The following is a 24,221-nucleotide window of genomic DNA, read 5'->3' as shown; positions in this document are numbered from 1 at the left end:
GCTCATAAATGGGCCCATTAAGGACGAGGCCTCAATTAGGAAAGAATATTTACCCACACAAAGGATTATTATAAAGGATTATTTGCTGAAAGCAAATGGGAATGCTTAGACTGATTTAACATGGATTTGATTTAATGACAACGCCACCAAAGCATGGAACCAAACCAGGAATGTGGAACCAACCTATTTAATCGTTCCTTGGCCTTAACACAATGCAAAGCTCCCCTTTATGACTTGCTATGTTATTTTCCCCTCGTTTATTCAATTTTTGCTCTACTTCTGTCAAACTGTGGGGTTCCGTCGGAGAAGGACATAACCCTGAGGGGGCAAATTCACGTTAAAAGGCCTTCTTAACAAAAACTTGTAAAAGTGTCTTGGAAATTTCATTCATTACAACAGCCTAAGCTTGGGACATTTTAAAACAAGTTTTCCTGTTTCTCTTTAAGCAATTATTCATGGCATCTAAAGTCAGTTCATTGCATTAACTATCCTTTTCCATTATCTTTTGCAGGGAAAGCTTTTAAAACTTGCAGGGGGGAAAGCCACCCTGTCACAACATTTTGGAGGTCCCCAGACCTTACCCCCAACCACCTGGTCATGGTCTTGATCAGCCAGTTATAAATGCCACAGTACCCCAGGCAACCAAATATCCGAAGCACTGGCCCTTATTCCCAAATTCCCAGTAACTTTAAAGAATTCCTTTACAGCTAGCTAAAATTTGGGGTGGATTCCACTGACCTGGGAGACAGCAACCCACCTTTGAAGTTGGAGATTTCAGATTCCACCTTCTGGCTGGTTGGAGGCTCCCCAAAGCAATCTTGGGTCTTGAGCACCAATATGAAGCTGCTGGGTACTGCTGAAAAACCATACTTTCCTCCATGGTCCCCCCATTTTTGTTAAAATGAAGCACAGGTGTAACATGTTTAGCAAAAGAATAAAAACATCCTCTTTTATTAGAAAAGTCAACACTTCCCCATCATACCTTAACTCACATGATCCATGCTGGCTGGGGGATTCTGGGAGTTGTAATCCAAAACTGAGGCACTTTCCGAAGGTCTTGGAGGGATGACACTGCTCTGTGCTGTGTATAGTCTCTGTGTATAGTCTCTCTTCCTTTCTCTCTTTTGCTCTGCCAGTTTCAGTCCCTTGGAAGAGTCCTCTTACTTCCACAAGAGGAAGAGACTCGCTGACTGGATCGTGGCCAAGCCAAGGAGACGCACTCCTGCTCCCTTGAAGGCTGGGGCTAGAGTTCAGTGGATTGTTCCTTCCTCCAAGATACAGAAGTTGCCTCCATGGGTTCCTCTCCACTGTCATCAGGCACCCGGAAAGCCACATAGGGGCACTTCTTGACATTGAGGCACACGAGTTTTTGGAGTGAGGCCGTGTTCACCAGCTCAAAGCCTGTGGCCCCGCCAAAAGTACTAGGCTTCCAGTATTCAGGGGAACAGATGGGATTCCCCAAAAGACCCTTCAAAGAAAAGGGGGCTCCGATTTCCACCATGCTTTCCCCAAAGATGGAGTTGGGTTGAGCCTTCTCTACTAGCAGACCTGGGTAAAACTCCAAGGCATCGATGTCTCCATACAGCTCCTCCAGCTCAGCTGCCGTTTTTTCGTCCCCTGTGAGCGAATGGATCAGAGCCAGTGGGTGAGAAGATTGGGAGATAGTTCAAAGTGAGCCCTCTTTTGGAGGGGCACTAATACCATTGAAGGGGGGGGGGACATTCCCATTGAACCTCCAGCCAGGGCAGGCTGCCTGATACCACCTCCCCTACCCACAGTTCCTGACTAGTCTGTCTAAAAGTGCTCCAAAAGTAACTTCTAAGAATAATTTGGGAGTTCGGATGTGTGGTGGCACTGCACTAAAGTTGCCACCACATGATGACACTGCACTACAGACGCCAAGACATAGTGGCGCTGCACTGCCAATGCCACAACGCATTAAATTCCCCATCCCAGTTTAGCCTTTCCTGGTTGCAAAATGTCACAATCTGTAACATGTTTCCTTCTGCAAGAAGCGTCACTTTGCAGCAAACATTATCTTGGGCATCTCTTTGCTTAGCAGTAGCACCTCAGCTGGCCCAAGGAGAGTCCTTGTCTTACCTGTCAGTTCTTGGAAGGAAGTGTAAGGTTTCATGTTGAACCTCTTCCGGTATTCATTGAACGGTTGGAGACGCAGCAGCCTCGATTCTTCAATCACCCCAATGGCCACTTTCAGGAGGTTTTCATTGATATTTGCTACTCCGCCAATCTGAAAAGTGGGGAGGGGGCACAATTAGCCAGAAGTACAATTAAATTGGTGGTTGTTTCGTGCTCTATGAGGTGGGGTAGAAATCATCATTATTATTTCCCAAATTATAATTAACGCCACAGTAGTCCTTAAAAGCTTCTATACTGCATTGCTTGTCCGCACTAGACAATATGGAGTTTGCCAATCTGCATTTTGCCTGCTGTGCACCTAGGACCAGCTTGTGCTTTAAGGGAGAATTGGCACTCAAGGGGGCTGTAGCAAAGCACCCACCTGCCCGGCTCGTTGTTTGGAGAAGGCCTCCACCAGGGCCTCCACGCCATAGTCTGTCAACATGGTGGTGTTGTAGATGAACTGATCGTAGTTGTACTCCTTGTCCCGGATTCTGAAGGAGTCTGGCATCAGCGGGTGCCAGTGGTAGAGCTGATTGAACTCCACAGCAATGCGGTTCCGGTACTGGAATTGGACCCCAAAGAGAAGTTCTGGGTCAAACTTCAGCTGCAGGAAGTAGCCACTGAGGTGCTGGACATAGTCTTCAATGACGATTTTGATGGTCTCACCTGGGGGAAAAATGCTTCAAGATTAGATAGGATCTTGTGTCTTCATGTTCTTTGGCCCTGGAATATAATTCATCAAACATAGGTATATTCCACGGATTCAATGAGTCACCTCCAATTTCATCTCTGAATCAACCAAAAGGTCATGAACTTCAAAAACACACCTACAGCTGGGGGGATTCTGGGGTCTGTAGTCCAAAAAAAGATGAATTTTCCCACACTCAAAGGAAGAGTTCTGCAGGAATATACGCACCGATGAGGATGAGTCGAGCGGTCTGGAAGAGCTGCTCATCGTCCCAGGTGGGGTGTTCTTGCTTCAGCAGGTCACAGACCCGGTTGTGCTCCCGCAACCAGAGGGTGGCATACATCATGAGGCCTGGGAGAAGCCCAAACACCTCCTGACCCACCGCCAGTTGGTCCCCGGGCAGCACATGCTTGGGGTAGATCATGTGGACTGGAGCCTCCATCACGGTTGGGGGATATATCTCCCCCTTCAAGATCTGCAAGGAAGGAAAAGGAAGACTATGTTAATCTGGTTTCGCAGGGACTCACCACTTGTTTACTCTGCAGGTGACCAGTGCTGGATTGGGCCCTTGCACACATAAAAAACCCTCTTGGCCTCCACCTCCCTTGCGATCTCTCCAGCACCATATCTGAATTCCTTCTGGTACAACCTAAATAACTTTCTACCACCTAAGTTCAGAAATGGGAAAGGCAAGCTCTTCTGGATGTTTCTGGACTTCAACTCCCATTATTCCCCACTGTTGGATATGCTGGCTGGGGGTGCTGGGAATTTCAGTCTCAGAAGACTGCATGGTTTCCACCTGTGTCTCAACACAGACTTTTATTATACTTGGGGAAACTACCATTTATGGTCTCCAGTCGTACTGGCTGGTGGGGATTCTGAGAATTGTAATCTGAAAATAAAACCCTAATTTTCCAAGTTTTGCCCTTACATTTAAATTGATCCAATGGGTCCCTCCACCCAGATAGAAAGCTGTCACCTTCGTACAGTACCTGGTACTTCAGCTTCCCACCCCGGAAGAGTCTGAGTTTGTGTTGGCGTTCCAGGTTGTCCCCATAGATGTGTCCAAGATCCACCTGCAGAAAAGAGCTGGAGTGAACCTTCTCCAAACTTAATTTCTCCCTCCTCCCTGAGTAGGTCCAAACCAGCTTAGGGACAAGCAAGGCCAGTCTCCCTCCTGGGCAGGTCATGTCTTACATTTTAAATCCTGACCCCAATTCAAATTTAGCACTCCAAGGGTGCAAGGGTGCTTAGAACTGGATCTGGAAAGTGTTGTGTACCTCTTTATTATCCCAGAGTCCAACACTCAAACTATAAATTGTAAAATTTTAACTTCTAATTTAATCCCTCTTGCTCAAATATGGCACACCAAGGACCAAACAAGCTTTCCAAGTCAGCAGCTATCATCCTCACCCCATGACCCAGAGCCCTGGTGAAGCCATGCCCCATCTTGCCAGAAGTCTTGAAGAACTGGTGTGTGAAATGCTGGGCAAAGAATGCAAACATCAAGTTCGTCCCCTGCGGATCTGGGTGGAAGGTCCTGCGCAGAAAGAAATGCTCCGCGACCAGCTGTGAGTCCGGCAGCTGCAACGGCCCTGCGAGGGAGGAAGAAAAGTTAAACCCAACAGTCGTCCCTTTGGCTCGTGGCTGGGAAGACTGGCTCCCAGCATCTGCACTGATTTAAGATCCCTATCTTAATGTTAGAAGCACCGGTGTTTTTTGGGGGAGGGGATCCACATCTTTTTACTACAGAGTACTGATTCTGGGAGCTATAGTACAAAAGAGTTACTTTTCCAACACAGACAAGGTGGTGGCTCCAATGTCAATGAAGCAGTGAATCCCACTTTGGATCTTTGTTGTTGTTGTTACTGTGTACTTCCGAGTCGTTTCCAACTTATGGCGACACTAAGGCGAACCAACCATTGGGTTTTTCTTGGCAAGATTTGTTCAGCAGAGGTTTGCCATTGCCTTCCTCTGAGGCTGAGAGAGTGTGACTTGTGCAAGGTCGCCAAGCTGAGAAGAATTAAACCCTTAGTCCAAAGTTTAAGGACTCTAAGTCTGAAGTTTAAAGGATCTGTCTAAGGGACTGAATTCAGCACCTTGGACAGTTCCTTCACACTTCAGGCTCAGAGTGCATCTTCAGTGCAGAAATAATGCCATGGCTCCGTGCTATGGAATCCTGGGATTTGTAGTTTGTTGTGGCACAAGGCCCCTCTTGACAGAGAAGGATAAGAATCTCTTAGAACTCCAAATCCCAAAATCTGATAGCAGTGAGGAGGTATGGCAACCTTTGCCAATGAACAGGAAGTTTCCTCACCCACCTTTTGCCATCATCCAAAAGAAATCACCCTCAAGCATCATTATAGAAAGTGATTCCAGGTGGGATCCATGCACAAAGGCACATACCTTTGGTTCCCATGGGCGTGGGGCAGTCGGTGGGCACCGGCGGGAGGATACGAGTGAAATAACTGACGTTGGCATAGGCCTCCCAGCTGATGTACCCGTAGTCGGAATTGTAGGTGGGCGGACTGGGAATGAGGTTGGCTCGGACTGCAAACAGAGAGGCAGAGAGAGAGACAGAAAGGTGGAGCAGAATAAAACCAAGTAAGCACCATGTGCATTGCAGTACTAGTATCAAGAGGACTCTGTACTGTCCAAAGAGTCAGATTGTTAACTGGAGCTGGCTGGAGGAAGCACACAACTTGCTTGTTGCAACAGCTCTACATGCACTGCCCATCCACTTCCAGGAACAACTAGGACTGCTGATTGTGGTGTTAAATTTTATCCATTGGTAAAAACATTTTTCCTTGCTAAGACCACAGGCTTCCAAACATCACTTACCCTCTCCCATATGCTGAAATCCTCATTCCTCCTAACATTTTCAGATGGTGTCATAGTTGGTTTCGCAATCATGCCCAGAACTTGGAAAATTTGCAAGGACTACAGCTCCCAGAGCTAAGAGATTCTAAGAGTTGCAGTGCAGAGAAAGGTACATTTCCCAGGGTCTTCGATCCTTTGCAACCTATTGCTTTTGACTCACGTGTCAACACCAGCCTCATCAGCGTGTCCCGGATGAAGGTGTTGTTGATGATGTCCCAGAACCACTTGAAACGGGTCAAGATGAAGTGGTAGAAAGTTGGCGAAGGCCTCACGGCTTCACGGATACGCATCCAGAATTCCGCTGGAGAACATACAGATAAGAAAAATCCTGATAATCCAACATTTTGTTCCCTACAGTGAGGAAGGAACTAGGAGGTGGAATGCAAAAGCAACCGTCTATCCTAGTTCTGTGTCCTCAGCATGCTATAGATAGTTTCTGAACATGGAGGTGCCATTCTTAGCAGTCACAAGATGTTGGTAAGTATGTTTCATTACATCACTTCATCCACCCAGCCCATTGCAGAAAGGCTGGCAGATACTTACGCACGCTGCAGTTGGTGCCGTAGTAACCGGTTCGGGTACAGTCACACTCGTAGCCAGCTGTGCCAACGCGAACACATATGCCTTTGTGTTGGCATGGGAAACAGCAGCATGGATTCACTGCAGAGAAACAGACAGAGAGGAAGAAGAAAGAACAGTCAATAAAGCAAATGGGTACAGCTTAGGCTCCCTCTTAAACAAGATATTCCAGTAACCAAATAGTTACTGGAATATCTATTCATTTAATTTATACTCCATCTTTCTACTGGTGTGAGCATGACCCAAAATTAAAGTGAAGGACAGCTAGAAACCTATTCCTGAAAAATCCAAGTTAAACTTTCCCTAGTTTAATCTGTGTTTGTTGTTGGATGCCGTCAAGTTGTTTCTGGCTTATGGCAACCCTAAGGTGAACTTATTGTGGGGTTTTCTTGGCAAAATGTGTTCAGAGGAGGTTTGCCAGTGCCTTCCCTGAGGCTGAGAGAGAGTGACTCACCCAAGGTGATGGTAAGCCTTGAGCAGGGAAACTATAGGAAACCTGTTCCTGATTATCACTCTAAGAGGCCTCTTCCCCATTCCTCCTGGATTTGGCTGGACTCCGTAGCCCCTCCAGCTTGCAAAGGAGCTGGTGATTTTCCATCATGCATCAGGTGGCTGCAGCCGCTGGTATTACAGGAGCAGCAGGAGGGAAGCCCTGGGCTTGTGGCTGATTGCTTTTATGGCCCCATTAAAAGACCAAGTTAAGATAAAGCTTTGGGTGGTGGCCTGGGCTAAATAAACACGGTAGTGGTTTAGACTTAAAGTGTCCTGATCCTGGGGCACAGGAAAAGCGGAGGAGATGGTGAAACCAGTCCTGCAGGAAGGTCAGCAGAAATGCGCCTCAAGAGACCCAGCATGGCACAGTGATTTGAGTGTTGGACTCTGACTCTGGAGATCTAGGGTTTGAATCCCAGTTCGGCCATGTAAACCCATTGGTTGACTTTGGGCAAGCCACTCTCTGAGGGGAAGGCCTCCTGTGAGCAAATCTGGCCAAATAGTAATAATAATAATAATGAAATAAAATAATAAAATATTGAAAACCCCATGCTAGGTTCGCCTTCAGTTCACCAGAAGTTGGAAAGGACTTGAAGGCACACAACAACAATCTTTGCAGACTAGCAAGGCTTTCTGTAGAACAGTTTTGCAGACTGTCTATGGCTTCCTCAAAAAATAAATTAACATGGGGAACTGAACCATAAATTCTTTTTTGGTGTTACCTCGCAACTACTGGAACAAATTAATTTTACAAGCTCGCCTTGTGAACTCTAGTCTCTGCACCAGTTCCTGTTTTGAATGTTTAAACATCTGTGGGTGGTGACACTCCAGCGTGTCTAGACAGCATTGGACATGTTCAGATTATCCAAGAATTCCTCATGCAGAGACTCAGGAAAGTTGTGCCTTTGGAAGAGGTTGCTCCCTGTGTCTCTGAGTGAATGTGTGTTCTGGGCTGACTAGAATAGCAACTCACACAGAGGCATGGAGAGGCATTCCAGCATTCCTATGAAGCTGGGAAAGGATAGTGATTGATGGAAACCTGCTTTACTACAGGGGTATTGTGGGAATTGCAATCCAATGAACCCATTTCCCAAGCTCTAATAGAGCTACAAATCCCGCCTGCACTCTCCAGCATCCCCAAGGATGAGGGAACACGGATGTTTTGCTCCAACACACCTGGAGGATCACACCTTCTCCATTGACATGTTAAGCAAATGAGGACACAATCCACACAATGCAGGTCTTGTCCTTCCCTGGGCTTCCCCATCCACTGATGCAAACTCAAAGGGGACATTTTGTCCAAAACCAGCAGGATCTCTTTCGGGAAGGATCTCCTTACAGAAGGATAACTGATATCCAATTTCCATTGCAAATGGGATTTTCCAGGAAGGAATGGATGATGGGGATGAAAAGAGACATTTGAATAAACTGTAAACCCTACACACACACACACACACACACACTTTTAATGTTCCAGAGAATTTTAAATGCGAAACAACAAAAATCATCAGGCCATGGATGTGAAAAAGGCAAAAGGTCAAAATCTCCAGCTGCTGACCAGTTGATAACCTCCACTTTTGCAGATAAGCATCAGGTCTTCAGGCAGAAGAAGATGGCAGCCCTTTCCCACAAACCGATACCACACCTTGGGCTCCTTTTCTCCTCACTTCCTTGTGGGATATCTTGATATCACTTATGATATGACTTTTATCAATTTACACTGGCTCTTATTCAGGCCACCAAGAACACACTTGATGTATCTGCATAAAAAAAGAGGAGGGAGGTAGAGGGAATGCGGCAGCACCTTTAAGATTAACTAGTTTTTATTTTAGCATGCTCTTCCAGGGATATAAACCCACATCTTCGGAATGGTATTAAGGCCTCAGATTACAAAGCATATTTACACAGTTGTGGGAATGGGAAGAACGTAATAGGATCCAGAGAGATGCAAATCATGTCCCTTGCCCTAAATTTTCAAAGGGCTGCATGAAGTTATACAGGTTTTTCAGATCGTTACAGTTGTCAGCGGGTATTGATGTGTGGAAGCAATAAATTGGCTTACCAAAAGGTGGTTTCCTTGGGTTCAAAACCTTCTCTGAGAACATTCCTTCTGTGCAGCAGTGAGGACTCTTGAATTAATACAGTCGGCCCTTCTTATACACGGATTTCTTATACACGGATTCAAGCATCCACGGTTTGAAAATGTTCCCAAAAAAGTAAAAATTTCAAATATCAAACCTTGATTTTCCGTTTTTTATAAGGGACACCATTTTGCTCTGTCATTATATTTAATAGGACTTGAGCATCCACGGATTTTGTTATCCACGCAGGATCTTGGAACCAAACCCCAGCGGATAACAAGGGTCCACTGTACTTGTAGCTTTTGTTGTTGTTCATGCCTCAACTAATGGATTGGAATTTGTAAATACTATTCAGTTCACCTGTTTTTATCTTCCTTCATAATTTCCTTGTTCACAGACTGCAGCTGTCAAATCCCAAACTGAACGTCCCTGGAGACTAAAATGTTCTGCAACTGGTTTTTCGGTATTGCCTCTCCTGAGGTATTGGCTCTCTGCCATCCAGCATCACTTGGCATCCTGTGGTGTGTTGCCTGGATCCGTTGCCCATGTCCTCCACTCTGCGTCTTCCTAGTCCTGACTGCAGAAGCCCCATCTTGGCCTCTGCCCAGACCAGGGCAACATTTCCAGCTGTGCAACAGCTGTTCTGGATTGCCTCTTAGTTAGCGTGCAACAGGAGTCCATCTGCAATTTATAAGCTCGGGTTTAAATGACGCAGGAGAACCAACTGTTTACAGGGCAACGGGAGGAAATAAAGGACACGCAAAGGAAACAAAACGGGGGAAGGATGCGGATCCTAGCACCTTGGTTCGGAGGCTCCAGCAATGGAGGCAACAGCCAGATGGGACAACCTGGCCTTATACCAGACCCTGCAGATAGAAATGGATTTGCCTTTTTGGACATGTCAAAAAGCAACTCTGCCAAGCTCTGCCTGCAAGTAGGCCATTCATTTATAGATGTCCATGTCTCAATGGGGGAAACAGTTAAGAATGATCTGTTTTAGTCCTCATTTCTGTTCATAACTTCACTGGGCTGGACTATGTCATACTCCTCAGCCAGGGAAGGCATTGCACATCCCAGCACATGGGATCCTGGTTTACCGTCTGTTTTTGACGACATTCCTGGCAACCCAAGGTAGGCAAAGGTGGGGAAATACTGTAGAGGGCATGACTACACATGCCAGATCATTTTGGGGTGTGTGTGGAAGAACCATCCCCTTCCCTGAAGCTACAAATGCCATCCCCGCTTGGAAGAAACAGACATGGATGGGAGACAGAGGTTTTAACACACCGAGAGCTTTGCCAGATCAGACCAAAGAAATGGCCGATTCATCATGCTGCAGGAGCCAGAGAGATGCCTCTGGAAAGGCCACTGGTGGAAACAGTCCTTTCCCATGGTTGTTCTCCAGCGAAAGTCCTACCAAGATAGACTGCCTTGGAATTTGGAGGCTCCACAAAGCCATCCTGCATCTCAGCCAGTTAAAAGACCTCCTTTTCCTTTTATTTGCCAAATCCCCTTTTCAAACCCAGCAGCCTTAAAGATAATATGTGGCAATGGTCTCGCTGGTTAAAATGCACCACGTCTTCCCCCTTGAAGCATCATCCAGGAGCAGGAAATGAAGATATATCTTTGAGAAAGGAGATAACTATTTTCCAAGAGCACTTTTTGCAGGAGGGAAGGGGAAACTCCCAAAATCCCCTGTCCACCATGACCACTGGCCATGCTGCCTGGGGGATTCTGGGAGCTGTTGTCCAAAGCAAAAGTAGGATTATTTCCCAAGTTATGGCTATTTCATTTTGATTTTTTTTATAGAGTAAGGTGACCCTAGGGATTGTGACGCTCAGAAACATGACAGAGCCAAGTCACTTTTGCCTTGGGCTGCAAACTCAGACCTAATGTCTCTGGTTTGTATCCAGAGATTATAAATACTTCCTTGTACTGTGTTGCATACACACACACACCCTCGCACATCTGGACTGAAGGGGTCTCAGCTGAGGCTGGCTGGAAGGAGGAATGCCGTGCCTCTTTGCAATGTTTACAAGTCAACACAACAAAATTTCCAAGCCTTAGGAGCTGCATTTAGATGAGGAGATATTATTATTACTGGTTCACTTGTGCATTTCCAGAAAGGTCTCATGATGTCCTGGAAAATATGTGACGGATTGATTGAATATCAAAGAAGGAAAGCAAGCCAGTCCCTTGCAAAAACAAAGCGGAGGTGGAGGGCAAGCTGCCACTATTTCGTTGGGATCTTTGGAGGGAGAGAGTTGCAGAGGATGTGAAACCGAAGCACTGGCTTGCAAATAAACCCACCGGTTCGGAAGCTGGGGAGAAGCAGTTTTTATTTCGGCTCAGCAAAACCGGTGCGGAACAGTGCCTCAATCCAAGTTCTTCAGAAGCTGTGTGTAGCTGTTTTCCTTTTCTAGCCTAACCTACTCACCCATCAAAGTGAGGGTTCTTTGGAAACTTATTTTAGGAACAAGATAGTGTGGTGGAATGGTTAGAGCGTTGGGCTACAATTCTCAAGACCAGGGGTTCAAATCCCTGCTCAGCCATGGAAATCCACTAAGTGACCAGGACACTGCTTTTCTTTTTCCTTTTCAGGTGGCTTCCTTCTCTTTGGATGAAGCCCCTCAAAAGCCTTTGCAGTGAAAGTGTGGACCAATTTTGGCGGGGTTCAGATCTTGGTAAGGTTAATGTTTTGGACTACTAATCCCAAAATCCCACAGATAGGATCTGTAGTCCAAAAACCCAGAGTGGATGCAAGATGCCCCACTGGCATGAGAGCTGCCCTTTTGCCATATCAGTCCAACCCATCTATGCTTGAGCCAGGCTTCTTCCTACTTTCATTTTTCACAAAGGCGCCCATGCAACACCCTCATCCTTCAGTATTTTCTCTGCATTCCTTCCACTTTTCCATTCTGCATTCCTTCCATCTTTCCTTGGGCCTCAGAAAGCCTTGACTTCTTTTCGTTTATAGGAAGGGGAGCAGAGATGCCTTTAAAGAGCCTATCTTTTTAAAAAGACCCACCAGTAAAGTATAGGCCAGAGCAAGCCCCTTCTGAGGAAACTTGCCAGGTATACACATAGACTTACTACTCCTGCTACAACGTTACGGTTTTATAGGGCTAAACTTATCTTTCATTAAAGAAAAAAGTGCTAATAAAAATGTCAATGTGGAAATAATAAATAAAACAAAGGGGGTTATATAAAATTTGCTACGAATATGTCCTGAGGTACAGGTGGCATCCATGTCAAAAGAATGGTGGGTCCGCTTTGAGTTTTAGCCTGAACTTTTTAAAAAGGTATCCAAGGTGCTGAACCTATTGATGGGATGAAATTAGAGCCTAGCACCTTGGAAAGCTCTATTTAACACCCAGAGTAACATCTGGAACTGACATGGAAACCACTGGTAGCTACTAGCGATTGGTTGATTTTCCTAATATTTCTGTTTTTGTCGTTGTTATTGTTGTTGTGTGCCTCCAAGTCATTTTTGACTAATGTGTACTGATTTTAGAGTTTTCTTGGCATTTTTCTTTACCCCAAAACTGGACTTCAAGGTAGCTTGTTGTTGTTGTTGTTGTTGCATGCCTTCAAGTTGCTTCCAATTTGTGGCGACCCTATCATGGGGTTTTCTGGGGCTGAGAGTGTGTTGCTTGTCCAAAGTCACCCAGTGGGTTTCAATGGCTGAGAGGGGATTCAAACCCAGGTCTCCAGAGTCTAGTCCAACACTCAAACCACAACACAATGCAACCACCACCACCACCATCATAACATGCACACACTTTATGATCACTCCTAGCACGGACCTTGAAATGGAGGGACAAGGCATGCTTGGGCTCCCCAAAACTAGTCTGGAATATTTGAGCTTTCACTGAAAACCATCTGGCAAAACTGGACCCCGAAGACTCCTATGAAGTTGAACCTTCTCAGGAAATATCAATTGGAAGTGTCCTAAATGATTGAGCACTAAGAGAGTGATTGTCATTGAACCCTCCCAGGAGTAAGGAAGGCTGCCTGAGGTCTATTCTAAGTGCACTTCATAAGATCATGGAGTTGGAGGGGTCCTCAGTGGCCATCTAAACCAACCCTAGCCTAAGAAAACCCTAGGAAATTCATGGGGTCACCATAAATCAAACAGGAGACTTGAAGGTCACGTCAATCCATCCACAAACTCTCTGGAGAACCCCATCCTGGACTATTTTGGTGCCCAAGACCAGCAGCAAACTATGCCCCCACAAAAACACTCTCCCACCCACACAGCAAAAGGAAGCAAATAGCAATTCAACGATCCGGTCACCCTTCCGTGATCACCCCCAAATAATCTGCTGCCTGAGGCAACCGCCTCCCCTGACTTACAATAAAGCCAGTGCTGCAGCCTTGGGAATATTTTGCTCTTTCTTATTTAAAAAAATAAATAAAATACATAGTTTCTATTGCTGAAAAAGTTTCTTGGGGGTGAGCGCGGGTGGGTTCCTTACCTGAGCTGGCGTCTCCTGGGCTGGCATTCAAACTGAGCAGCATCACGAAAGAGAAGGCATGGAGCAGCCCTGCAAAGGCAATAAATAAAGTAAAATAAAAATGCATATTTGGCTAGGCAGGGGTGGTCCAGGTGGTGGAAGGAGAGAGGGCAAGAAGGCATTTTTGAGCCAGGGCTTACAGCACATTGCAGGAAGGGAAGGAAGAGAGGAAGCCTCTCCAGCTTTCCAAATCCACTCTGAAGCCGCAGCTGTGCCTCTTTCCTGCTCTCCCTTCAGTCAAAAAGGCAGCCAGGGCTTGCAGTCTCCACCCTCCAATGACACATTCCTACTCCTCCTCTGCCCCCTTTTTTGCCTGCATTTGAACGCTCAGTGTTGGTGGGCTCTGGAGTTCTTGGGCTTATGAAACCCCCAATGCAAGCCATCCTCAGTGCCTTGCCCAGGACCTGGCAAAGGCCAACTCTGCAAGTAGAGCTTTTCTACTCGGCTGCTCTCTGGACTCTTTGGGGGCTCTTTGTGCAAAGAGGACAAGTCTTACGTGTGTGTGTTTGTGTATACGCACACACAAACACACACACACACCATGCCCAAAATGACAGCAGACCTGCTCTCATCTTGGTATGAAGTATTAAGAGTGAACCTGCACTGAAAGCAGTTTGGAACCACATCATCTCTCTTGACTTCATTCTAGGGACCTGTAGTTTGAGGAGGAACTTAGCATTCTTTGCTGAAGAGTTGTAGTTCAGGGGGAGTGGAATGTAAGTCTCCAGCAGAGCATTTTAAGTTGTTGTTGTTGTGTGCCTTCAGGTAATTTCTGATTTATGGCAACTCTAAGGAGACCTTATCATAGGATTTTCTTGGCAAGTCCAACCTTAGCTATCCTCTGAGGCTGAGAGAGTTGGACTTGCCAAAGGTCATCCAGCAGGTTGCTGTGGCTGAGCCAGGATTCGAACCCTGGTCTCCCAGGGTCCTAGTTCAACTCTCAAACCACTACACCTCAACCCCCCCAGATAAATCCCATGATTGCCCAGGATGCAGCCATGGCAGTTAAAGTGGGATCAAACTGATATCACTGTGTAGTGTAGGTACCACTTTAGAGTATCTTCCAGAGATGTTTCAGCTCTTCTCCTTTGAAGCATTGTCCCCCTCAACCTGCATCCCAAGAGGAAATGCTTAGGAACACTATTTGGAAGAATGCCATGCTGTTTCCATAAAGGAATGAAAATAAGAATGTGTTTAGCAATGTTTTCTATCCAATTTGCTTCAGGCGATCCAAGCTTCCAAGTGCCACAGCATTCTGCAAAATCTTTTAAAAGGATCACAACAGCTTTTGGATTTCATGGCACTCTGCTCCACAAAAGTTTGCAAGTGCCATAGAAAGCTGTGTGCATCTATGTTTGAGTCCATTAGACCACAATCTTCCTGGAAACCCTTGTCAAATTTCTCTTACGAAGCAGTGCCAATTCCAGCCGTAGCGCACAGAGGAAGCTGCAAGGGGCACGGCTTCCTCCGTTTCCGCTCCAAAGTTGTCTTTTGAAGGAATTCTATATTAAGCCCAAGTGTGATGCCGCTGCACATTTTAAAAAGTGCCTTCTCTTGCCTTTTCTTCATTCAGTTCCCGGGGAATAAAATAACATTTCTATAGTCTCCCTCTGCATTGCATAGACTTCAAGATGAGTCAAGAAAGCAATTCCTTTTCCAAGAAAAGACGGTTCTGTCTTCAGATCGGCAGCTGTTTCACTGTAAGGTCTTAAAAGCCATGATGGATTCAGTCCGGCGTCTGCTTGGACGGGAACCAGCGCCTTTTGTTTATGAACTGTTGCTCATTTTTAATCCGCAGCTGGACTGGTCATTTTGTCTAGCATTTTTCATTCTTTGTGGTTTCTTTGAGCAAATCCTCTTGCAAAAATAAACAACAAAAAGCAGGCAAAGAGCTCACGCAAACACACACAAAAACCACCAACAACTTCAAGCAAAAGTGTTTGCAGCTTTCTCAAATATTGCTTTCTCTCCTTCTCCTTTCCAAAATCTGAAACTATTCCTCTCTCTCTACTTTCCTTGTGACTTTCTGACAAATGCACTCCTCCCTTCCTCCCTTTTCGTTTTTCTCCTCTTCCATATAAACCTAGAGGTGAATTCCAGCAAAACCAATGGGACTGATCTTTCTTTTAAAAAACCTGCCAGTGTCATTTTTTAACAGGCCCAGGGAAATATTTTGCATTCTTGAGAGCCAGCCCCGGGGTAGAAGCAACAGCACCACTCTCTAGCCACCAAATAATAGCTATGACTTCCTCAGCTCCCTGTATTACATTTCCACATGCACCTAAATACATCTCTCTCGGTATGTTATGTGCCTTCAGGTTGCCTGTCATCTTACAGAGATGCCATGAATTTCATGGGAAAGTACTGCATCGTCCAAGATTCACAAAACAGTGATGCCTTTACTGGACCAACCAAAACGCACATTATTACATGTTTCACGGGGGCTTTCTTAGGCAAGGAATACTCAGAAGTGGTTTTGCCAGTCCCTTCCTCTGCTCCAGCGTCTGGTATTCCTTGATGATCCCCCAGCCAAGTATTAACCAGGGATGAACCCGTTTAGCTTCCAAGATCCGACAGGATCTGGTGCGTGGATGGCCAAATCTCAGGAATACTTTCCCTGGAAGGAGGTTGGACTACATGACCCTTGGTTTCCAACGCTGCCAAGCGATCCTGGGCTAAGGTAGTTTCTTAACCCATCTCAGGTGCCAGCTCAGGAGGAAATGATCTAATGGTGTGTAGGTCCTGTTTATTTGCTTACGCACAGGCTTAATTCTGGTTTTTGACGCGTAGGAATTTGAATTATTCCCTCCACCCAATCTTTTTGGGTCAGCAGTAAAACAGAAGCCATTCTGGCAGGAAGGAGTGCTTTCGGCACACACGTCTGCACCGATTCCAAAGTTTTGTTTTCTTCTAAACATACACACTTTTCCTGAAAGCAGGGGAAGAAAATCCAAAGGGTGAGACTGTGCCAGTTTTTAGACCGGTTTAAAATGCTGTGAACATTTTGCTTACACACAGCTTTAGCCTTACTGTACAATTCTAGGCTAGCTCTGGAAGAAACAGGACCATCTGTACTTGTTGGTTTTCCCAAATGGCCTTGGATCCCACAATCGATCTCGTCCTGTTTTTGTTTTGCAATTGTGCAGGGTGGCCCTATAGATTTGGCCACCCCAAAGACAAAGACAAAAAGGGAATGAGTTCAATGATCTCGCTGAGTAGGTATGGCTGAGCCTTATGCTTCAGAGACCTTGGCGTTATGTGACGTCTGTCCCACCCCATAATTCAAGATAATTGCAGTGCCTCAGGGAAGGAAAGACTTTTTTAAGAGTTAAAATAAAGACAATTCCAGGAAAGAGAGAGAGAAAAAAATGCTTCTTGCTCTTCTCTGGGTCCTGGCATGCCATTTACGATTTCTGTTTCTGCTTAAGGATGGCTCGGTTTGGGGCAGCCCATAGGAAAGGCCAGGATGATAGGTGGGATGATGGCACTGACATTGCTTTCAGGCAGAAGGTGGATGCAAAGCAGAGTGGAGGGTGAACCCTGGCATCACAACAATTGGGAAGGAAGGAAGTAAAAACCCTGTGGAAAGTCTTTGCAAGTTGCAGAAACAAAGCAAGCCTTGAAAATTGCAACCAGGGGCTGCTCTCTTAGCTGAGCACACATCACTTTCCTCTTGGCTGGAGCTGAGCCACCCTAAACTGGAGAATCCGCACCCAAGTCTTCCACCTGGAAATGACCCATGAAAACTGGAGACTTGAAATCCAGCAACTCTACCCAGGGGTTGTTTGTAGTTACACAAACCCAACCGTGATTAAACCAGTCGGCAACCAGGCACCCCCACCAACTGCAAGCCTTTTATTTCTTGCAGTTCTTCAGTATCCTCCGGGAAATGCCTGCAAGGAGAGGAAGGCTGCTTATCTGTTTTGGACCAAAGCCTCTGGGACAAAACACCCTCGACGTGGAAACCGGAAAGCACAGGGCCTCTTGGGTGATTAATATTAATACCCAGATGGATGGGAAAGAGGCTTGGGAGGACGGTTTGCAAGCAGGATGCCAATGTGAATTCAGGTCTCTGCACCCCAACTACCTGCTGAGCAGACAGCTCTTTCTGTTTCCACCTGCCAATAAAATAAAATAGGCAATCCTGTTCTTTAAAATTGCATCTGTGTCTATCGTTTCAGAAAATGTTGGCGAGAAAGCAAGCACTGGAAATAGTACAGAAATACCCTCCAATATGCATTGAATATGTCAGTAATACAAAAATTCAATGCATAACCCCCAATATGCATTGAATATGTCAATGCATATGCAACACAATGCAATATGTCTCAGTTTGGAAGTAACAGTCTCTACTAATCCCCTGTCATCTCACTTTCTCGGCTGCTATTACAGTGTCTCTGTTTTTCTTTCTTCCTCCCCTCACTTTCTCCCTTTGTCCTCAGCTTATTCCAGTTGCTGCAAACTAGTTTCAAAATGCAAAAGTAGTTTGCACACCATTAACTCTGCAGAATGGAGAAGAAGGGACACAATCTTGTCCTTCCCAGGAGGCTCAGGCAAAAGCAAACTGCTGTAGCATCTCCTAATCTTCCTGATTAATACCTTTTGCCATCTTGACTACTCTCTGGCGTTGTCTGGATGCTTACACCCATGAAATGTTGACGGAGATGTTCAGTGTTTGTTTTATTTTCTCTTTTTCGTCTTATCTTTCTTCTGTCTTGTTTGGGTTTTTTGTAAAGATGCTTTGTCCAGATCCGGAAGCTTCCCATGGATACTTTCTGTGTATCTGAAAATACACAAGCTTTGTTGCCGAAATCCTTTTCACTGGGACATTTGCATTTTAATCTCCCATAGGGGAGATTTGGAATATTAAGATTTTTAAGGTGACAGGGAGTTCTTTAGGATAGCCAAATATTTTGGTGCTTCTCTTTGGAAAACCTTTGCTTCTTAAAAAATAAAATACAATGCACTTTTCCCTTTTCTCTGCAACACCATCGGGAAAGAGTGCAGAGAACCGAAGGAGTGACTGAGAGCAGAAGTGTTGACTAAGTAGAGTGTATTTTTGTGAGAAGATGTGGTTACGAAAACGGCATCTGGCAGTTTGTATATACTTCCGGCTAACTTCCTATATATCCTGGATGTCTTTGTGCACAGGCTTTCAAAGGAAGTAGACACAAAGTTAATGCAATGGAGACCCCAGACGCCATGGCAGTCTACCTTGGGAAACCAGCTGCTGGGGATGCAAATGGGAGAAAATGAATGTTATTTTCCTGGCTAGCCACCATTGCAAATGGGCTACTGTTCTAAGTCAGGTGTGCTTTACTGGTATTTAGTCCACAGCATAGATACAGATGGGACCTCCATGTCCAAAGGCAGTCTATCTCAAAATACCAAGTGCTGGAGACATAAAACTGGCAATGAAGAGGAGAATATAGTTTTTCGGTCCTGCTGAGAGGGAGGTTTTTGGAGGCATTTGGCCGCACAGCCGCTGTGGCTAGAAGAGAACTGGAATAAGCCTCAGTCTAATCCAGCCCAAATGTCCTTATATTCTCGAATGACCAATTGCAAGGAGATAACACTATCTGGACGCAAGCATGTTGCATTTGCAGAGCTTAAAACTGTGCAACGGTGGTGTTTCTACACATTTTATGAGCTGGCTTTGCTATCGGAGCACATTGTTTTCTTGTTTGCAATGCCCTTAAGGCCTTGCAAAGGGATCAGATTTTGTGAGGGTATGCTTAGCTATGTAATGGAAATGGATACTCTGATGTCTTGGATGCGATTCTGACTTTCAAATGTGTCAATCACTGCTTGCAGATCTGTTTGCATTGCTTTCCTGTATGAAAACGAGTGGATCCTCTAAAGAATGACAGCAGCTGCCTTGAAATGCCTCAGAGGTTTAGTTTGAACATATATGTTCATATGTCAACACACAGAGATCTGTGTCTGTTTGCTTTTTGCTTTCGTTAACATTAAACTACCGCAATGGGCTCTACGTGGGGATGCTCTTGAACACTACTTAGGAGCTGTCGCTAGTTCAAGGCAGAGCAGCCATACTCCTGAAAGGAACAAGGTATTGCCCACATCCTCCAGTAGATGACAAGAGAGAAGAGAGTCCTATGATAACCTGGGATTTGCAGTTTAGGGAGAGCCATTTAGCCAGAGAGAGCACTAATGCCTCACCAAACCACAAACTCCAGGTTTCCATAGGATGGAGCCACGGCAGCAATTGCATAGTGTGAATGGACCCCTGTTGACTCCAGTTTGCAAGAATGGATCAGTTCCTTTATTGCCATGAAAAAGGGGAAAGAGCCCTTGTTCATCTGCAGTCAGAGTTTGCCTTTAAAATAACCCAAGGTGTTGTCAGCCCTGAGAATTCAGGATTACCATCTTATGGCTGGAACCCAGCTGTGCCAAGGAAGTCTCTGCTCTGTTGAGCCCAGAGACATTTTCCTGTTCCTTCTCCTCCAGCTCTCTGTCCCACCCTTTAAAATAACTGGGCAGAACAATAGCTGACCTTTGTAGATGGGCCTCCGAGAAACACGGAGCACCCATTTTCAGGTCAAGTCTGACTCCCAAATAGCATCACCCCTCTCTTATTATTACCAGCTGTTTTGAGATGCAGCATGTTACTTTTAAGAGCAACATTATCCAAGCTATGGAATGGGTTAAAGAGCCGGGCTTGCTTTTGGTTAAAAATATACTCAAACAATTGTCCCACCCCAGGGCAGCCCAAAACACGCCTTGGAGCTGCAATGCATGATGTATAGCACAGAGGAACTGAATTATTCAATTATATATCATACCTTTGGCTGCCCCTCTTGTGTCTTCCAAAATTCTCTCCTGCCGGAACCAAAGTAGATGGCGATGTCTGTTTCACCTCCCATAAGGTTGAAGCTGGCGACTCGTTTCTCAGTTCCTTCATTGGAACAATCTTTTGGAACACAGCCCAAGCAGGAAAGGCTAATAAAAATCTAAAGTTTATATACCCCTCCACCCTCAAAAGAAACTTTGAAAGGATGCCATGCCATTTATCTCCTTGGCAGGGCACTGAATCCACTCCAGAGCATCATACAGCCCTTCCAATGTTGTTGGAGTGTAGCTCCCAACATCCACTACCATTGGGAATGCTGGGTTGGAGCCTGCAGTTCAACAAGATCTGGAGGACTGTACCATTCAAGGCCTTGGTTTAGTCTGAAGTTTAACCAGAGCTCTGAATCCTTGTTGTGGTTGTTATGTAGTGTCACACCGGCTTGAATTTAAGGCGATCCCCCAAATGCAAGACCTCCAGGAGATTCAGGAAGTCCAAAGAGGTCAAAGAATGCAGAGAGTTTGCGGAAACCAATGTTTCCCCATGCTTGCCACAGCTTAGAAAAATCACTTTTTGGATGGCATCTCCCAGAATCCCCCTAAGCCAGCATGGGCTTATTGTTCTGACAAGTATCTTTTGCAAGCTCTGATTGTGGATAGCTTGCTTTAAAACAGAATGCAATCCAACACCAACAATATCTTTCCAAAGTTGTGCCAACATGTTTCTTATTTATCTAAACTGCCCTTTATCAACAGATCTCAAGGCTGGACAGAAGTGATAAAAAATCATCCCCCAAAAATCTAAGACAAGTCCATTACTTTAAAAACAGTTTAAACATTCTAAAAATCCTTTTACCACCCTTTGGAAACACAGACAAAATAATATGCAGCAAACTGACAGATGAGTTCAAAGGCTTTAAACACTTCCAGAAGAGTTTAAAAATTAAACCCCAGCAAGCCAACAGATTGCAAAGCAAGCCGCAATCTCCCCATGGGGCCAAATATTTGGGTAAATAGTTGGGTTTAAGCTTAGAACCAAAATAAAGCAGCTAGTTATCTGCCAATTTGACCTCTTGCTTCCTCCATGGGAAAATGTTTTGTGTTTATGAACATTACAGAGAGGGCAATGTTGGAAGGCCCTCCGAGGGCAAGGCTTTCTACAGCCGGAGCACTACCACTGAGAAAGGTCTTGGCAACCTTTCCCTGCCCTTATTTAATCTGTTTATTGAAATACCTTTCCCCTGCCCTGTATCGCAGGGATCTCATGGTGGTGTGCAATAAAAAATTGACCTTAACTGATAGTATAAAACAGTAGGAAGTAATGTAAACAGGCTAAAAGCAAACCAAACTGCTTGGCAAGTTAAAACAAAACAATAAAAATGAGTTGGAGGAATGACATGAAACACTGCACAGCCCCGGGATTTGTTTCGAGGATGAGAAGGCAGATGCCCCTAAGCATGTGCAGAGTGTGGTTCCATTTCATGAGGAATTGGCTCTTCTTTTCTTTCTTCTTTTCCTTAGAGCAGAGGGACCAACTACTGGAAAGGTCCTGTTTTAGGTTCCCATCAACTTTTTATTACCTAATTCATTACATTTATATCCACCTCTATATAAATTGCTCTGCTGTCAACTAATTTGGTGCACTATCTCAGCAAGCAAGCAAAGGCAAAAGATGTGATTCTCAAAATCCTGGCATATTTGACTTTAAAACTATTACTGCTGAAAATTAAACTCCAAGGCACTGCAGAAATAATCTGGTTTGTCACCCCTTTACTGCCATGGCTCCATGCTATGGATTCTGGAGGCCCTGTTTGTAGGAGAACATAAGCATACCAAAGACACTGTGGCTCACTCCCTGGTATCAATGTTTGCAAACCTTGAGTTACCAGCCTTGAGTTGTATGCACTGGATCTCCCTTCCACATACCTGAGAGTGGGTCCTTCACAGGATGATTTCCAGGGAAAACAGAGCAGGGATTAGTCTTTAACAGATTCCTTAATCTGCAAAAAGAATAGCCAAACAAGCACTGAGCTGCATCACGAATATAGCTTTATAAATGGTATGAACTTCCTTTCCCCTAATATAGCTTTTTGTCTCCTGGGAAAGGCACTATTGTACCTGCTCTTCTCCTCTCGCTCCTGCCAAGTTCAATTCAATCTACTTTTTCACACTGAATTGAGTTTGCAGCAATTGGATGAAGTGGGGAGGAGAAGAGAGAAACCAGGATATTTTAAAAGGAAATGAAAAACTGGAACGGCAGAGGATTAATCACCAAATCAGGGCAGTTGGAAGTTATGATGATGCCAGTTTTTGGAACACTTTGGGCAAAAGCCCTGGTTGTTCTCGACATCAGATAGCTTAAGGAACACAGCTCTAGGGGGGTTTATAAGACAGATTTGTCATATGTTTGTTCCCTTAACCTATTTTAGGCCCAGGAGGAATGGTGTCTCCTAGAAGGTGCCCATTTTAATTTTATGGGTATGTTACTGGTATGGACCTGCTCTCTCCAAGAAAAGTGGCCTGTGGATAAGGAAGTAAAGATTGCCATACCCAACCTTTCCCAACCATCCTTTCCCAGCTGCTTAGCATCGTCCCTGCAGATTCCTTTCCCTTCCCATTTCATCCTCCCAGCAGTTCTTCCTCCTACATTTTCCCACTGAGCCGCAAGGCAGACCACCATTCCTTCCATCCCTTGCTGGTAATCCCTCCAAAGAGAGATGCCAGGCTCAAGAGAACTAGTAGGAAATTCCATGGATTAAGTCTTGATCTCTTTAAAAAGTCAAACGGAGCAGCTGAGAACGCTCAGCTCCTTGCCCCTCTCTCATCTGCTCCAACCATCCCCTGCTCTTCTTAAAATAAATAAATTTAGGCATCCTAAAACTTGGCTGCTCCACACAATATGGTGTCTCCTTTCATCCTCCATGTTTGGGATGACTGGAATACGTTCCCCAAAACAGTAACAATCTTGGCATAACTATCGTCTGAGACTTATACAGCAAGCTGTGCCTAATAATATTTATTATTATATGTATATGTATAAATATACATGTATAATACTACTCTTCAACCATATTACTAGTTTTTAATAGTTTTCATGTTCTAGTGAGAAAGATATTGTATTGTGGACATTGTATATTAATTGGCTGCCAGCACTATTTGTATATTGCCCTTTACAGAGGGCTGTCATAAAAAATGTATATCTTTTTGTTATATTCTCTGAAAATGATATTCCAAGCTTTAAAAAGCATTGACCAAATCCTTTCAGAAATACCAAGGCTTTTATCCCCAACTCTCTCTATTAAACCGCCCCCCGGCACATGCTTAAGGCTTGCAAAACATCCCAGATGGTTTATACCAACCAGCCTTTGGTGTAAATGAAAGCATCCAATGTTTGTTCTTCAGCGTTTATATGAACGAATGACAAGGGGAAAGCTTTGCTGTATGTTTGCCAAGAATTTTGCATGGGTCTCTTCTCCTCTCGCCACCACAACACACAGTTAACACATTCTTGTCCTGTTGCAAAAAGTCAGAGGGAAAAGTTGGGAAAGAAAGGTCAGTTCTGGGTGGGATTAACATCCCCTCCAACATTTCATAGATGAAAACTGGGATGCGTCTGGCCAGACAATATGAGAGTGTGGTCAAAATGGCCAAAGTTATTAGTGCTGCACAATAGAGCAGCGAGGAAAAGCTGCAGCAGTTTGCTTTTGCTTGAATCTACTGGGAAGGGCAAGACATGACCACCTCCTTTTCTTTACTCCTTGCTAAGTTAAGTGCAAACTTCTTCTATACTTTAAACTCTGTAGTAAGATGTAGATAAAGAGGGTGAACAGGAGAAGAGAGAAACTGAGACATTTTAAAGGCAGATGAAATAGTGGCATGACAGGGGATTAACTGGAACTGTCCCAATCAAATTATCCAGTTGGTGGACATTGCAGGATCTCCTGAAATAATTAAACAACTATTTTAAACAAATATTTATTTAAATATTTCATGAGAACATTCAATTAAAAGTTTCAAAGATTGTTTTTGTCCCAGTTG

At 44.8% G+C, this 24,221-nt stretch overlaps 1 protein-coding gene across 4 annotated transcripts; it reads right to left on the bottom strand.

Moving 5' to 3' along the window:
- Positions 1-922: 922 nt before the first annotated feature.
- LOC149307941 (prostaglandin G/H synthase 1-like) lies at positions 923-20,258 on the bottom strand. 4 transcript variants are annotated; one of them, XM_089534678.1, is made up of 11 exons: positions 20,180-20,258; positions 13,338-13,406; positions 6,251-6,367; positions 5,868-6,008; positions 5,234-5,377; positions 4,241-4,422; positions 3,820-3,903; positions 3,056-3,302; positions 2,519-2,805; positions 2,101-2,248; positions 923-1,617 (listed from the first exon to the last, which is right to left on the bottom strand). In XM_089534678.1, the coding sequence occupies exons 2-11, from the start codon at positions 13,378-13,380 to the stop codon at positions 1,244-1,246; spliced, it is 1,767 nt and encodes a 588-aa protein (XP_089390804.1). In that variant the 5' UTR covers positions 13,381-13,406; positions 20,180-20,258; the 3' UTR covers positions 923-1,243. The 4 variants fall into 4 exon arrangements, with proteins under 4 accessions (XP_089390804.1, XP_089390803.1, XP_089390802.1 ...); XM_089534677.1 differs by lacking the exon at positions 20,180-20,258 and adding an exon at positions 13,517-13,804; XM_089534676.1 differs by lacking the exon at positions 20,180-20,258 and having other exon boundaries at positions 13,338-13,497.
- Positions 20,259-24,221: the final 3,963 nt, after the last annotated feature.

The sequence above is a fragment of the Sceloporus occidentalis genome, unplaced genomic scaffold (assembly GCF_023333645.1).
Source record: "Sceloporus occidentalis isolate IW3139 unplaced genomic scaffold, rSceOcc1.0.p SCAF_8, whole genome shotgun sequence".
In the NCBI taxonomy this organism is placed as follows: domain Eukaryota; kingdom Metazoa; phylum Chordata; class Lepidosauria; order Squamata; family Phrynosomatidae; genus Sceloporus; species Sceloporus occidentalis.
The sequence above is the reverse complement of the archived record's forward strand: the minus strand, read 5'-3'. Positions and strand labels throughout refer to the sequence as shown.